This window comes from Diabrotica virgifera, chromosome 3, assembly GCF_917563875.1.
Source record: "Diabrotica virgifera virgifera chromosome 3, PGI_DIABVI_V3a".
Taxonomy (NCBI): Eukaryota; Metazoa; Arthropoda; class Insecta; order Coleoptera; family Chrysomelidae; genus Diabrotica; species Diabrotica virgifera.
This window is the reverse complement of record NC_065445.1, coordinates 146857982-146874680: the sequence shown is the minus strand read 5'-3', so window position 1 is coordinate 146874680 and position 16699 is coordinate 146857982. Positions and strand designations below refer to the sequence as shown.

Below are 16699 nucleotides of genomic sequence, written 5' to 3'. Positions count from 1 at the left end.
TCAAATGACGCCTGGTTTGGCGCCGTGTCTGATGGGAGGATATATGTATAGGACGTCTTATGTAGACAGATTGATTTATTTAAACAATTTTTTATACTACTTTTTACTCACTCTTTACATATCGTGATGTTTTTATAACCTTAAATGTTTTGCACTTGGTTTTTAATTTCTGATTTCTACTAAAGCTGCTTTTGGTGTTGATTACCTAATTAATTAGGTGAAAAATAATTCTAGGGCATCAAAGAAGTATCTCATACTTTGTACAGAACCGTAGCTTCTTATACTTTGGACATAGAAGCAGTAAGTTGCGACGAAATGTACGTGGATGTAACAAAAATTCTAAGGAAAACAGGACTGACAGTTGACGAATGGGCATCGCACATCAGAAATGAAATTAGAACTATTACAGGCTGCCCTTGTTCAACAGGTAAAGTAATGTATAAGTCTTATAGTGTTGATTGAGGGCTGATTTTTCCAGTTTGCAAAAATGGAGTTTAATTTATGACTTGCTATAGACCTCTTCTAATATTCTCTCTTGAGATAATATTATCACTTTTAAATCATATTGTATCTCATATGTCCCTTGACAAGATTCTCGTTTTCTACTTCGTTTTTGTTAATAAAAAATATTTGTAATTTTTTATGAACAGCAGCACGTACTTCCAACATAAGTGACGTGGACGTCATAAAATAGAAAGTTTAAACAGAGAATATGAACACTATTAGCCGTGTGCAAGTACTTGGAGGGGATACGAGAAACGATCGTGCGCGAATAGCGGAGAAAACTTTCTCAATTCATTGTCAATGGAAATTGTCAAATTGACGTATACAGTGGAACCCCGTTAACTCGGATTAATCGGGACCCCGGCCGATCCGGGTTATCGAAAATCCGGGTTAGCCGGAGAAATAGTAAAAATTAATAAAATATGGTATGCTTACAGATAAACTCCGTTATAATTGGCACACAGACACTGGTAAACCACGTTCGCGCTTCGCACAAAACCACACATACAAAGCGTCGCGTCGTCGAGAGTCTAATTTTTAGCTTTATTAGCTTTGCACCGATTGTCCAAACTGTCTTTTGATATCATTTTGAAACAAAAATAACATTTTTACGTTTTATTGCCATTACGTAGACAAAATCTGAATAGATTTACGAACGATTACAGAACGGAAGCGAACAATGCGACTTTACTACACACAATACGGTCTCAATCGCAACGATGTTATGTTATTTAATAACAGTGAAGACTAAGACAATTTTTTAAAAAAGAATTTCTAAAATAGTCTTTTAGTCTTTTTTAAACAATGCTAAGACATTTTCAAATAAATAAAGGATACTTACAGGTGCCTGTTGTTTTGGATAACACGACAATGAACGTTGTGTGCCATGAGTCATTTTTACTATTACATTATTACTATATCAAATTACACAAATACGTATTATCTCTCAAATATTATATTACATACATTTTAATTGTTGGCATGTTTGTCTGAAAATTTTTTGCTCAATTAGAAATCCAATGAAATCAATTAATTTGTGGTCATCTGATTGAATACAACCAACATTATACTGAAAACAGATCCCATTGGCTGTTTTCACTCAATCATGTAGCTATGGATACCTACATTTCGTTTCATTTCGATTTTGACATTTCAAATATTCAATATTTCAAAATGTCACGATTTGGTTGTAATACTGATGAGAATATTAATGAAATTATCGAATCAAATATACCAAAGAATACTGTTTACAGTAAAAAATTTGTATGGAAAGCGTTTATGGACTTTTGCAATGATAGAAAATATGAATTAGATGGAAATCGGACGGTGGAAGAATTGTTAATTGCACATTTAAATAAATTGTTTCTGCTCTGTATTTTTTTTTTCATAACCAGCAAAAAATTTTCTATCCGAATAACCCTCGAACATTGATAAATGCTCAAAAATTTTTTAACAACTTTCTCAAGCTTGTTGCTTACAGGCAACAGACCTCCGCCTACGGCGTCGGTCTGTTTCCAAGCAACAAGCTTTCGAAATCTGTTATAAAATTTTTTCGAACAATTATCAATGTCCTTGGGTTATTACTACTGATAATTAACTATGTATTTTGATGGGAAATAAGCCACAATTAAATTGAAAAATAATTTTATTAACATTTCGACGCCCAGATCGGCTGTCGTTGTCAAAATACAAAATATGTACTGAAAATCAAAATGTTTATCTGATGAAAATCGGTCCGGGTTAGCCGGAGTTCCGGGTTATCGGGGGCCGACTTATCGGGGTTCCACTGTATTTCAAATCTACTGTCAATGAAGAAGAAAAATTATATGTTGCTCCACAATATTGATATGATATGCAATTATTATATAAAAGTAAATTTAATTAATTTTATTTACAACATACAATTGTTTATAATAACATAACCTTAATATTACTTTTTCTTCTTATAATTTTTTTGGGCTATGGCCTTGACAATTGTCCAGTAACCAGGACCAATATGATTGGTCAATATAATTAAAAGTGCGAAAAATGTTGCCGAGCTATGAAACCAGGTGTCGCTTTTCCGGACTTGCACGGTCCCAATAGTTCTACAACAGTTTCTACAAAAGTGTACAAACACCAAAAGAAAGTTTTTAAGTCACTATTAAACCAGGTTAAGACACATAATGCAGCTTATTTGAACGATAGAGCAGCAGTACTAAAAAGGTGACAAGAACTTTTAGTACAGTGTACTTTTAGTACACTACTTAATGAGAAAATAGATGTAAATATACAAAACCATACATACACTTGAGTCCATGATTCGTTACCCGTGCGTCATCATCTGAAAAATTAAAGCATGCCTAAGAAATAAGTCGGAAATCTATTCCACGCAACGGCAAGTGACAGAAAGTGACTATTACTCCGATCACGTATTATATTATAAAATTTGGCGTTATAAAATAAATATAATTTAAAATTTTGGTGCCGAATTACAGCTACATTTGAAGTATATAGCTTAATAAATTATTTTAATATCATTAGTGATATTAAATATTTGTTATAATATAAATATTTAAAAATAAAATATTTTCTTTTTGTTATTTATTTCACTTTTACGGAAATTTAAACAAAACCCTCCCTTAACAACGTGAATGAGGTTAACTTTGTAAATTAATATCAAAATAAAATACACTCATCATAAAATTTCAAACTCTAGTATAAAATTAGTTGTGCAATCAACTGTTGGTTTAATATAAATGACTTTTAAATGCAAAAACAGGACAAAAAACAGCAAAAAATCCAACAAACTGACAGTGACTAGTAAACAAACCAGAAACGACACAAATTGTACTTAATGTCCGAAAACGTCACCAAGCGTCTTTTTTGTACCTATCTCTTTTCGATGTACTGACTCTAGAGCGTTTATAAAAATAACATGTGTCTTTACTTAATAACAGGCGGTATCTGGTTTGTCTTTAGTTTCATGCGTGGAAGACAATGATGCTAGATAAAAAGTATGTGTTTTATCTCGCCAGGTATTAATGACCCACGGGTAAAGAACCCTGGACTCAAGTGTATTTCGAAAGAGAGTAAACTGAACTTCTAACGATGGAACGAATAAATAAAGCAATCTACTCTATACTCAGAAACAAATTAGGTACATGGATCATAGAGGTAAATATTAACATAGAGTGAGTCTACCCTCCGCGCTTCCTGACGACAATATCTCTTGGACTGGTTTGCGGTACCTCTTTCTAGCACATTGTATCGAGAAATTAAAATGACATTAACTGTGAGTATGGGCACGTAAGGGGAGGACTACTGTCGCAGCTTTACTATGCGTAAGAGTGAAACAGCACTAAGCCAAATAAAAAAGATGGTGTCGTCACTTCGCTCTGAATGACACTCTGTCTATGATAATATATAAGTCTATGACATGGATCAGATAACCTAACATTCCTGTCCCGAGCCATAATCCTGTTTCTATAAGCTGTATGATAAAGTATTTTTAATGGGAAATAAGCCACAATTTTACCAAAAAAATGAATTTATTAACGTTTCGAAGCCCAAATCGGGTTTCGTTGTCAAAATACAAAATACACAAGGAAATAGCTTCAGAATAACAATAAGCTGTATGGTTTTAAAGTCTATCAGTAGGGTGCTAACTTGGCTGTAGACCAGGTAGCATTTGACAGAGTAAGATTCAAAGATGTAATCCATTTTCCGTATACGTAATAAAAACTATTGAAAACATCTACAGTAGGAAAAAAGAATGTGTGTGTACTATGTACGCACGTAAGAAGATATTCTTCTATTATATAATAGGTAATTTAAACAAAGTAAATATACTGAAAAGGTTATTTGTATTTTATTTAAAAATCAAACTAACTTTCTTATCTACCACTTTCAAAAAAGTTTTATTAAAACAACCAAAAATAAAAAAAATATATGAATCGCCCGGGAATTGAACCCGCAACCTTCCAATCTTAGTGCTAACGCATTTCTAACTACTCCATCGAGGCACTAGAAATAGATATGTGAGTTTCGGATATAATTACACAACACGGCGACATATAGTGTAAAAATGTTATGCTTACATAAATTTTATTAATCCAAAAACACAAGAATTATAATAAATAATACATTTCCTAAAACCACTGATATATTCTTTTAATGACTTATTTGCACGGTTACAGATACATACATACCTATCTTGAAAGATTAGCAATGAACTACAATACTGTCAGTGTGCGCAGGCGCGCGGTAAATGTACAATTTTACCCTCAATCGATTCGCCGCTAAAGAAGAATATCTTCAAAAATGAAAGAGTACCCATGCGTCATCGATGATATGCATACGAATCAGATCAAAAATTTCTAGTCAAAACAACGTCTAAACTAAGTTAATACTGTAAAAAAACGGATGTGACTACTACCCCACCGTACGATTTTTCACTACGTAAATGTGTCGAACATTTTTTGTGATGTTATTCTTTTTCTGATTATACCTATATATTTATTGGTAATAAATATTACTTTTACTACCGTAATTAATTATTTGATATAGATTAATAATACAAAAATAATGAGTAAGCAAATATATAGTTTTATGAATTTCTCTATGTTAAAGTTGCCGGACGTAAATAGTAACAGGAATTCAAAAATGTCGTTTATGTCGGCTGCATTAAGTGACTTAAATGAAAGTAAACTTAATGAATTCAGATCATTTTGGTATCCAGATCATTTTCCAGGCATTATCTGCAAATAAATGTACATTCGTAAAAATATACTAATCTGTAATTTTATACACTATGATTGAAAAGTCAGAGTAATATGTACACGTTTGGCAAACTCATAGACAGAAGTTAACCATATTGACAGATGATTACTTAGAAATTTTATTGACTTATTTTAATTAAATAAATACTTACCAAACCAAAAATACAATATAATATCAAAATAGCTTTTAAAAGAACTGAGTTTATTTAAGTAAATACGACTGATTATTAAAATTTATAAACTCTACCGAACCTAACCCAGTTTCACTGTCAAAGTGATAGAAATTGAATCTGTCAGATTATAGTTGACCAGCACGATTACTCGAATAGTAGTTTATACAATTATTATTTCTACTGATGTTGAATGTTTTTCTAAGAATGACATTAGAAGTACAGAAATAGTCAAGTGTGAGTTTAAATTTTCTACTAAATTAATATACAATCGGAAAAATGAAAGAATACCCATGAATGATCACATAAATCACTTATTTCGTATTTGCTGTCTTTTTCTATAAATAACAAACGTTTGTTTGTTCAACTACGTTGAACGATTGTATCGCCGTCTCACTCTATCGATTATAAATATGTAACTGCGTATGTCTTGGATAACGTTTTTGCTTAGTAGGCAACACTTAATAATCTATCTCTCTCGTTTGTTATTTATAGAAAAAGGCAGTAAATCCAAAATATGTGCTTGATATGATCGTTCATGGGTATTCTTTTATTTTTCCGACTGTACCAAAATAACAAAACGGAAGCCAGAATAGATGAACACCTTATACATAGAACACAGAATATATAATAGGTGCGTTCGCGGGCACAGTTGACAAATTGTCGCCGACAATTTCTAACCTCACTTAATATAAATAATACCGTTAATAGATAAATATACAAGGTATATTTACTTTTAATTAATATTAATAACTAATTATTAAATTATACTAGGCAAATATATCTTGTATATTTATCTATTAACGATATTATTTATATCATTTTAAAGTGCGCATGCGTTTTGCTGCTAATTTGTCGCCGACTAGTCGCCGACAGGCTCCCGCGAACGCACTTATTATGTAACACAGAACCTATATACATAGGCAGCGGAATAAGAAAAGGAGACTCATTGAGTCCTATGCTCTTCAATTTAATCATGGATGACATCATCAAAAGCGTCAACAAAGAAGAGAATACAGAATGGGAAACAAAGAAGTAAAAATACTCTGCAACGCAGACGACGCAATATTGACAGCCGAAGATGAAGATAGTCTGCAAATATAAGTCCACAGATTTAACATACGAGCAAAGAATTAGGTAAGTATGCCAATTTCATCTCAGAAAACTAAAACAATAGTAATCAGTCAAGAACCAATCAGTATCGAACAAGTAATGGAAATAAAATACCTTGGAATTACAGTGTCAAGCTACGGAGACCTGGACAAAGAAGTGAGAAATCAAGTATAAAAAGCAAATAGATTGGCAGTATTTCTTAATAACACTGTATGGCGAAACCGACATATTAACACTGAGATGAAGTCAAGAATTTATAAAGCCAGTGCTAGACCAATAGTGACATATGCATCAGAAACAAGATCCTATGCAGCCACAACACAAAGACGATTGGAAACTTCAGAGATGAAGATACTGAGAAGAATTACAGCGATTGAGAGATCGAAAGAGGAGTGAAGACATTAGAAAACAATGTAACGTACAATGTATAAACGAATGGACACTAAATAGAAAAAAGCATGAAATAACTATATAAGCAGAACGCTGGAGACACGTGTGGTCAAAATAGCAAAGGATAAATAATCACCAATCGGTAGAAGAAGTATCGGCCGACGGATCAAAAGACAACCTTCCATAGAGGTACCAATCCGCCAATCAACAAGCATAATTGTTTTTAAAGAGGAGGAGGAGGAAGAAGATAACCTACCAGAAGAAATATTTAAATTCTATTATCAAACATTTGTAGCCCCCTTTCATAAACAACTTGCACATGTAGTATGGCAAAAACGTAATTTACCTAAAGAGTGGCATGCAAAAATTATATGTCCTATATTATACAGTGATGAGCGCGCTAATAACCGGCAAAATAACGCAAGAGATGGAAAACATAATACATTGCGAAACAAAAAGAGATGAAACTAGTGGAGATGGAAATGATCGTTATAAACGTATAAATTAACATTACATTACTAGTGTTGGAAAATTCTCGAGAATGAAACATCAGAGAATATTCTCGGGAATATTCTCGATATGGAGAATTTTCTGAGAATGAACTCTATGACGCACTTAGGGATATTGTTGAAGATGAAATAGGGTATTAAAAATCATGAAATTATATACAAAATTATGAGACTAAACAACAGTGTTCTTTATACAGGGTGAGTCATAACTATAGGGACATAGACTAAGGACAGATTATTTGGACCAAAATATGGCTATTGGGCCAAATATGCCTTAACAAAATGTTGCTGAGAAAAAAGATACAGGGTGTTAAAGTTAATTTTTGTTTTTCGTTTTTTGCTAATAGTTTCCCTGTATATTTATAAATTGCTATCAAAATTGGCACAGAGGCATAATCTTAGACAAGAAATAGTATTTTATCTACAATTTTACGTTTTGTCATAGAGGGCGCCACGTGGATCATTCCTGATGATCAAATTGAGTCTAAACTTTTTCTGATGAAACTTTTTAGTAATTTTTATTAGAAAATATGACGTAAACGTCATTTTTACGTAAAATTGGTACTCTTGTTTAAACATGATAATTTCAACCGTTTTCGATAAAAACGCAATTGAAGATTTCAGGAACTCAGAAGGGGATATCAAATACCAAACTAATAAACAAAGTTGCAACTGAAATGATTGTGACGAGGCATTTCAATCAAAAAAGTAATGATTACTTTTAAAAAATGCAACACTACACTACACTGTCACATCAAAAATAATTTACTCTGAACAAATGACATTTACCAACAACAATTATCTGACAGTCCAAAGCATACTTTTCATAAATGAAATAATAATTGAAATCCTTTTTTAAGACTCTAAGCAGTTCAACTGCGTTTTTATCGAAAACGGTTGAAATTATCATGTTTAAACAAGAGTGCCAATTTTACGTAAAAATGATGTTTACATCATATTTTCTAATAAAAATTACTAAAAAGTTTCATCAGAAAAAGCTTAGACTCAATTTGATCATCAGAAATGATCCACGTGGCGCCCTCTATGACAAAACGTAAAATTGTAGATAAAATACTATTTCTTGTCTAAGATTATGCCTCTGTGCCAATTTTGATAGCAATTTATAAATATACAGGGAAACTATTAGCAAAAAACGAAAAACAAAAATTAACTTTAACACCCTGTATCTTTTTTCTCGGCAACATTTTATTAAGGCATATTTGGCCCAATAGCCATATTTTGGTCCAAATAACCTGTCCTTAGTCTATGTCCGTATAGTTATGACTCACCCTGTATATAAACAAAATACAAAAACAACAGAGAACACAAAATTTATTTGATAAAAAAATGAAAGTTTCCTCTTAACAACAAGTAATGCAAGTAATGGATGTGGTGATTTAATCAGAAAAACATGAGGCCTCAGGTTCAGAATCTATTTCTATCATTAGCTTATCCTGGTCATCTACATTCTGCATTTCAATGTACTGATGAGAAGTTGCGGGATTTTATTTTTCACGAGTCGCCAGCTCAGTCATGGATTGGTCTACGTCTAAAGGGGCATTTAGACGGGCTAGTTTTTGAAGCAATATGTTGCCGAAAATATATATTTGGTATGTTTCTGGCAACATTACAGCCATCAGCCATCTAATGAAAATATCTCCGTTTGGCTGAGCCATGTGGCCGAAATCTTACTGGTATTTGAACACTATTGCAGTGCCTGATGCGTTGCCGATAAAGTCGAACTGCTGTGGAAAATTTTGCATGTTGCTCTGTATTTCTTCTTTATTTCCTGTACTCTGTTGAAATTTAAATTGGTTTTGTCAAAACATACAAAGAAAAGATGAACACGTGGTCAAATGAAATCACAATAAGGTTTATTAATGCAGTACATCCATAGTTGTGGAACTTGGCATACTTCTGGAACTATGAGACAAATGGAAGAGTAGTGCACCCTGAATAAATACATTAAACTAAAACTTTTAGAATATATAAATAACAATTGCTAATCTTGTTGAGATTGGTATTGCGTTTCTCATGTTTGATCTTTCTTCTGCAACTGGTGCAGGAAACTAAAGGTGGGAAACTATGTAATGTAATGTTAATTTATACGTTTATATCGATCATTTCCACCTCCACTAGTTTCATCTCTTTTTGTTTCGCAGTGTATTATGTTTTCCGTCTTTTGCGCTATTTTGCCGGTTATTAGCGCGCTCATCACTGTATATACAAGATAAAAACAGAACCACCATTATACACTCAAGAGTTTCTAAAAATGGAGTACACGTTTAATAAAATAAAATTGCGGAGGTAAAAGAATTCTATGTATTCTATATTCTATATTATATATTCTATGTATTCTATACCTGTACGCTTAATAACTTTAAAATATGAAGCTATACTATCCAGTAAGCGTCACGCTAGTAGACACACGGGCGCAATTGCTAGGCTTGGGCTAATCCGGCCCGTTCTCACTGTGACTTTCATACTTTCATGTCTGTCATGTTATCTGTCATGTCATTATGTGACTCTCATGAAACTATTCAAAATAATTGTTTTTCCATACAAAAATCCATTAATTAATAATATTGTTACTCTACTTTAAAATAACTTTATTCAAACACCAACAATATTGCAATACTTTATAACTTTTACAACTTTAACACAATGACAACTATAAACTTCAAATACAACTGGTCTATAAACTGTCAACTTTCTATGTTTATACTCGGTTTCTATACATTTTATGAGGTTCTAGACGTCACTAGACAAAAAAGTAAACAGTGAAACAAGTGAAGGCTCCAGGAATGTATTAGCTCAATGTACCCTTTGTCTATTTAGTAGTAAACTTATCACTTATCACTGATTTTTCTATATAACTTAATTATTTAATTCTAAATAATTTCCGTATCTCCTATAAGTTTCAAAAATATAATGCCTTATTTAAAGGATTCGGAGCAAATCGACTGCAAGCTAGACTAGCGACTAGGAAAGCCAAACCTGAGGGACAGTTTTATTTGAAACCAGAAGAGGTAGAAAACCATATGGTCGAGTTGACCTTGTCCGATCTACCGGGAGTAGGTAGAGCTACACTAGCGAAGCTACAAAAACTAGGACTATTTACATGTGGCGATGTGCAGGTACGTACGAAGAACGTTTTGCTTATATTACTTTGTTTAGTCTCGTATTGCATGCCACTTATAGTTCTTGCGATGAAACATTCTAAAGATTAATACACAAAGAGAGCAAGGCAAGCATGCTTGCTTTAAATATTATTTTAAACGACGGAGGTCATTATCACAAGAGTTTACTATCCTCTAGTCTAGTACTCTAGTCTCTAATACATTCTTGTAGACGGCTAGTCTCAAAATTTTAGCTGAATGGGACTGCAGTTTTAATTTGACTGCGTGTAGAAGCGTGTGTGTCAGCGGATTTTAGAAAAATGGAAAAATAATATCAGACGATAATTCGATTCTGGTTTTTGGAAGGGAAATTGCGCAGTGAAGTAAAAGAACGGGGTACTGCATACGGTAACTTTTCCTTCGATGGCAACCGTCAAAAGTGGGTTTAACGAGTTTTAACGTGGTCGCACGTTTTGATGAGCCACGACCTGATGCCTCGAAAATGATTACCACGGAGGATAACGTGACAAAAGTTCACTATCTCGTATTGACAGACTATCGACTGAAGATGCGTGAGATATTTGAGAGAATAGGCATCTCAAAAGTCCGCGTGGGTCATATTCTGCATGAAATTTTGGACATGCAAAAGCTCCGTTTTGCACGGAGGAGACTTTTGGACACGCATTTGCTCACTCCGGATAACAAGCGCAACCATGAGACCACTTCAGAGTTCAGTTTAAGCGTAATCCGAAGAAGTTTCTACGTTGTTTTGTAATATTTGATGAAACATATATCCACTGGTACACACCAGAGATCAAGAAACAGTCGAAACAGTGGACTTGACCCGGCGAAGTGCTCCGAAGAAGGCGAAACTGTCATATCGACCGGAAAGGTGATGACCACCGGCTTCTGGGATTCGTAAGGTGTAATCTACATCGACTACCCGAACAAGGTCAAAACTGTCACACGGTTCTATTATGCGTAGTGTGACCAACTAGTCCGAAAAATCCGGGACATGGCCCGAATTACGAAGTCGTGTCCCGGCGTCCCGGACAAGGCTTCCGGGCCATCCGAATTTTCAACGTTTTAGTTAAATTCTGTTTTGACATTTTGAATACGTTATTCTTCTAAGAATTCACATCAAATTGAATTAGTGGGACGAAAAAAAGTCGACAATTTCTAGAGTGTAATACTAATTCATCGCAAGACAGATATGATTTTAAGAATCAAGCAATGTAACCAATGAATATATTTTGTTGAGATCAATTTAAATTATGAATGGATGGATTTTTAAAGGTGTTCATCTCACTTTTAAACAAATTTAATTGTTCGACAAATATGATAGTAAGAAGTAATCAACAAAAATGATCTGAAGCAATTTTCTGGTGGCATGTTAGACAATTATATCTTTGATGGGATTAAGCCACAATTGGTTGTAATGATAATTACATGTTTATATGGTTATATTTAACTTAAGGTTATATTTACATGAAAATCCAACATCAATTGATTTTTATATTTTTCCTTTTTTGAGAATGATTTCCGGATTAGAAACGACCAACATTAAAACCAATTATGGCTTAATTCTATCAAAAATATCACTTTCAACATAAAAATGTTAAATAATCAATAAAATGATATTAAATTTCTATAATTAAAAAAAATGGCCCGATTTTCATTGAAAAGTCCCGGATTTCAGGTATTTTTTTCAGCATTGTCCCGAATTCGACTGTATTGGAGTTGGTCACACTATGCGGGATTATTGGGCCGATTCGACGCTTAATTGCAGAAAATAACGGCCCCATTTGGCAAAGAAAAGTGCTCTACCACCGGCTCAAATCTCCGGTAAAGTTGCTCAAATTTTGCTACGAACCGCTGTCTCATCCTCGACATTCTCCAGATTTGGCACCGTGCGACTTTTCGTGTCCAAACTTCCAAAGGCAATCGCCGCCCGGGCAGACATTTGTCTAATGGAGAGTCATAAGCCCAGAAACCTTACGAAAACATTACAATATACACTCCTTCCACAATATACACTCCTGCCACCCTGAAATGGAACTGGGTCGGACACGTCGCCCGAATCAGTGATGGGAGGTGGACGAAGAGATTACTTGAGTGGAGGCCGAGATTAGACAAAAGAAGTAGAGGAAGACCACCTACTCTTTGGACTGACGATCTCAAAATGTCAAGAAATTGGATGCAAAGTGCTCAAAATAGAGCACAATGGACAAACATGAGGGAGGCCTATGTCCAGCAGTGGACGCAAAGGGCTGGATGATGATGATGATGATAATGATACATTCCATCATGAAGATTGAAAGTCTACACTTCTTCATAAAACCATAGTAAGGCTAGAAAATTGATTATAGCGATAATTGTTTGGTCTTACATTGATTTTTATTGTATTTATTTTTTTATTCGAAGCGAGTGTGAAGTTTCATGACATGTGCATGCGTACTAAAAAATCTACGTCGCTACATTTAAACATTTAAATATATGAGGAAGACGAAAAGCACTAGATACAAAGTTTGCTACTTTTATACAATTAGAATAATTGAAATAAAAATAATAGACAATATTTTAAATCCACGACTTTTCGTTCAGAAACTGCTTTCTGGCTGCATCCTGTATCTCCGGCTTTTACAATATATAAGCACAAGAGACGACGAATATAGAAGAAAGCAAATAAAGGACATTTTTGCCACGTATTTACCTTCTTTTCGTCTAGGAAAGAGACCGAAAGACAGTTTCAGGTACTCAAATCTGAATAAAGATGAAACAGATAAAGGCAGTTTTTGTTTTTATTTGATTCAGAGTTGGACCACCATCTCCATATAGCTATTTCAGCATCTATGCATCCTCAGTGAAGCTATGCAGTCACAACTCTGAAACAAATGTCAACAATCCTGCCTATTTAAGGGAAAACATCGCGATGCAATGTTTCCACCTTTTGAGACGCAAAACAGCGACATCTCTCGTAATACGAGGAAGACGAAAAGCCCTAGATACAGAGTTTGCTACTTTTATACAATTAGAATAATTGAAATAAAAATAATAAACAATATTTTAAATCCAACACATTTCATTAAGAAATGGCTGCATCCTGTATCTCCGGCTTTTACAATATACAGGGTGTCCAGCAGTGGCGGCTCGTGATAGTAAAGATGGTGAGGCACACTACACTTGAGGAATATTATTATTATGGTTAGCTTTTCTTTAATAGCCGGAAGGTCAATTTTGTGAAGTCATAACGTCACCGTATTTATTTTAAGCCTTGCAAACGATATTAAATAACAATTTTATTCGCAAAAGAATAGCCATGAAAGTTCTAAGTCTCTAACAGGTTCATACTCATGGTAGCTGTTTTTTTAGCTAAAAATAATAATTAATATGATACCACATATCCAAAAAGTGTGAATCAGATGTTTCGTCCTTCCTTGGTCTCATCAGCTTTGAACGCATTGAACATCCATAGACAACAACAACACTGATTCCAGTGGCGTAACTGGGGGGAGGTTTGGGGGTTATAAGCCCCCATACGCTTAACATCCTCAATTCCATACCCCCAGAGACCCACCAGTTGTAGCCCCCCTTAGGATCATCCTGGTTTGACCGTTGACTGATTCTGTTATTATTAATCCCTTGCCAAAATGAAATTATGGTACGCAAACAATATACCTACAAACACATGATAATTTCATTTTAAAACCAATTTTATTATACAGGGTGTCCAGAAACTCTACCGACAAACGAAGACAGGAGATTCCGCAGATAATTTTAAGACAATTTAACCCATTTGACCTAGTCCGAAAATGCTTCTTAAGGGAGCTAGAGCTCTTTGAAGATGGCGTCATGAAATTAGTTTTTCTTAAATACCTCCAGAACGCTTCTATTTAGAAAAACAAAAATTGGTATGCATATTTACTTTTCAGAGATGAATCGATTCCATCCATTGCAAATTTCTAGTACCGGTCATAGGCGTCCGTTTTGGGTAGAGCAAGTGGTATTTTATCGCATAACTTTTTTGTCCCTAACTTTTATGCATTTTTGACACCGGATTATTAAATTGTGAGGTATTCTAGTACTAAAAGGTACTCTTGCTTTAAGACGGATAGGACACACCGTTTTTTAGAAAAATCGATTTGAAAGTTTTTCGTTTTTGGAATTTGAAAAAAAAATTGAAAGAACTTTTCAACAAAAAACGAAGTATTTTACTAACATAAAGTAAGAGTAACTTTTAGTACTCGAATACCTCATAATTCAATAATCTAGTGTCAAAAATGGTCAAAAATTCAAGACAAAAAAGTTATGCTATAAAATAACTGTTGACCTACCTACCCAAAACGGACGCCTATGACCAGTACTAGAAATTCGCAAATTCGTTTTCGTCTTTCTAAACAGTTTTTTTTGAATTTTTTTTTTAATTCAAAAAGCGAAAACTTTTCAAATCGATTTTTCTAGAAAACGGTTTGTCATACCGATTTAAAACAAGAGTACCTTTTAGTACTAGAATACTTCACAATTTAATAATCTAGTGTCAGAAATGCATAAAAGTGAAAGATAAAAAAGATATGTGATAAAGTAACCGTTGTCCTACCCAGAACGGACGCCTATGATCGGTACTAGAAATTTGCAATGGATGGATTAGATTTATATCTTGAAGATAAATACGCGTACCAATTTTTGTTTTTCTAAATAGAAGCGTTCTGAAGGTATTTAAGAAAAACTAATTACAAGACGCCATCTTCAAAGAGCTCTAGCTCCCTTAGGAAGCATTTTCGGACTAAGTGAATTGGGTTAAATTATCTTAAAATTATCTGAAGAATCTCCTGTCTTCGTTTGTCGGTAGAGTTTCTGGACACCCTGTATTGTAAATGTATTGAATATACGGAAATAGAAACAAGGAAGTAAGCAAATTACGGTTATATTATAAGATTGTTTTTCATATAAACCCAAATATAAACCCAAATAAACAACAACAACAAGATTGTTTTTTATGTTAAATAAACTAAAGGTTAAATTTTATTTTTTTGGTTTTTTATTTATTTTATAAACAGCGTGCTTAAAAGTAAATGAATTATTATGAAAGAAATCAAAATTTCAAATTTTTTTATTAATTTATTTATTTAATTGACATTGCCAAATGGCTTTTAGCCAGTCAGAGCATAATAACATATTCTAATCATCTAATTATACTAATAGTAAGTACACGTAACTAGAACAAACTGCTCTAACAAACTACCTAAAACTTCAAAACCACGCTAGAGGCATATTTTTGCCTGCCTCTGAAATTATACTTAATCCCGGCTCCAAAAATTATTCTCAGTCATGCTGCCGGCCGATCTCCGTCGGCTTCGTAATATGCTAGACAAGGCACCATCAGAGGCACGCATCTACGATGCCTCTGCTATATAATTTGAGTAGAGTAGGTATCGGTGTGTTTAAGAAGAACGGGGTCAGGGCCGTACCTATTTTTATATATTATCATAAAAATAAAGTTATTAAGTTTTATAATAAAAATTAAATTATTTAGCAAATTTCAAAAAGTTAAATTGTATTAGCCCTAGGCCTACAAGGCCTGTTGCGCTTAATAAATATATAAATTGTATTTAAAGAATTGATGATGAAATAAGGAAATAACGTAAATAGTCGATTGATATACTGGTGAGGCACTGCCTCACCTGCCTCATAGGACCAGCCGCCACTGGTGTCCAGAAACTCTACCGACAAACGAAGACAGGAGATTCCTCAGATAATTTTAAGATATTTTAACCCAATTCACCTAGTCCGAAAATGCTTCCTAAGGGAGCTAGAGCTCTTCGAAGATGACGTCTTGGAACTAGTTTTTCTTAAATACCTCCAGAACGCTTTAATTTAAAAAAACGAAAATCGGTACTTATATTTATCTTCCAGAGATAAATCGATTCCATCTATTGCCAATTTCTAGTACCGATCATAGGCGTCCGTTTTGGGTAGGGCAACGGCTATTTTATCACATAACTTTTTTGTCTTTAACTTTTAAGCATTTTTTACACTGGATTATTAAATTGTGAGGTATTCTAGTACTAAAATGTACTCTTGGTTTAAGTCGTTAGGACACACGGTTTTCTAGAAAAATTGATTTGACAATTTTT

General features: G+C 33.8%; 2 protein-coding genes across 13 annotated transcripts in view; one reads left to right on the top strand and one right to left on the bottom strand.

Moving 5' to 3' along the window:
- The window catches only part of LOC114334083 (protein son of sevenless), a 652420-nt gene that overhangs the window by 276896 nt on the left and 358825 nt on the right, over positions 1–16699 (bottom strand). The gene's annotated exons all lie outside the window — the stretch shown is intronic.
- LOC126882094 (DNA repair protein REV1-like) overlaps positions 1–16699 on the top strand; it is a 74175-nt gene that overhangs the window by 18391 nt on the left and 39085 nt on the right. For both annotated transcript variants that reach the window (XM_050646946.1, XM_050646945.1), the window contains exons 5-6: positions 235–427; positions 10393–10583. In XM_050646946.1, coding sequence (XP_050502903.1) covers positions 235–427; positions 10393–10583 — 384 coding nt within the window. The remainder of the gene's footprint in view (positions 1–234; positions 428–10392; positions 10584–16699) is intronic.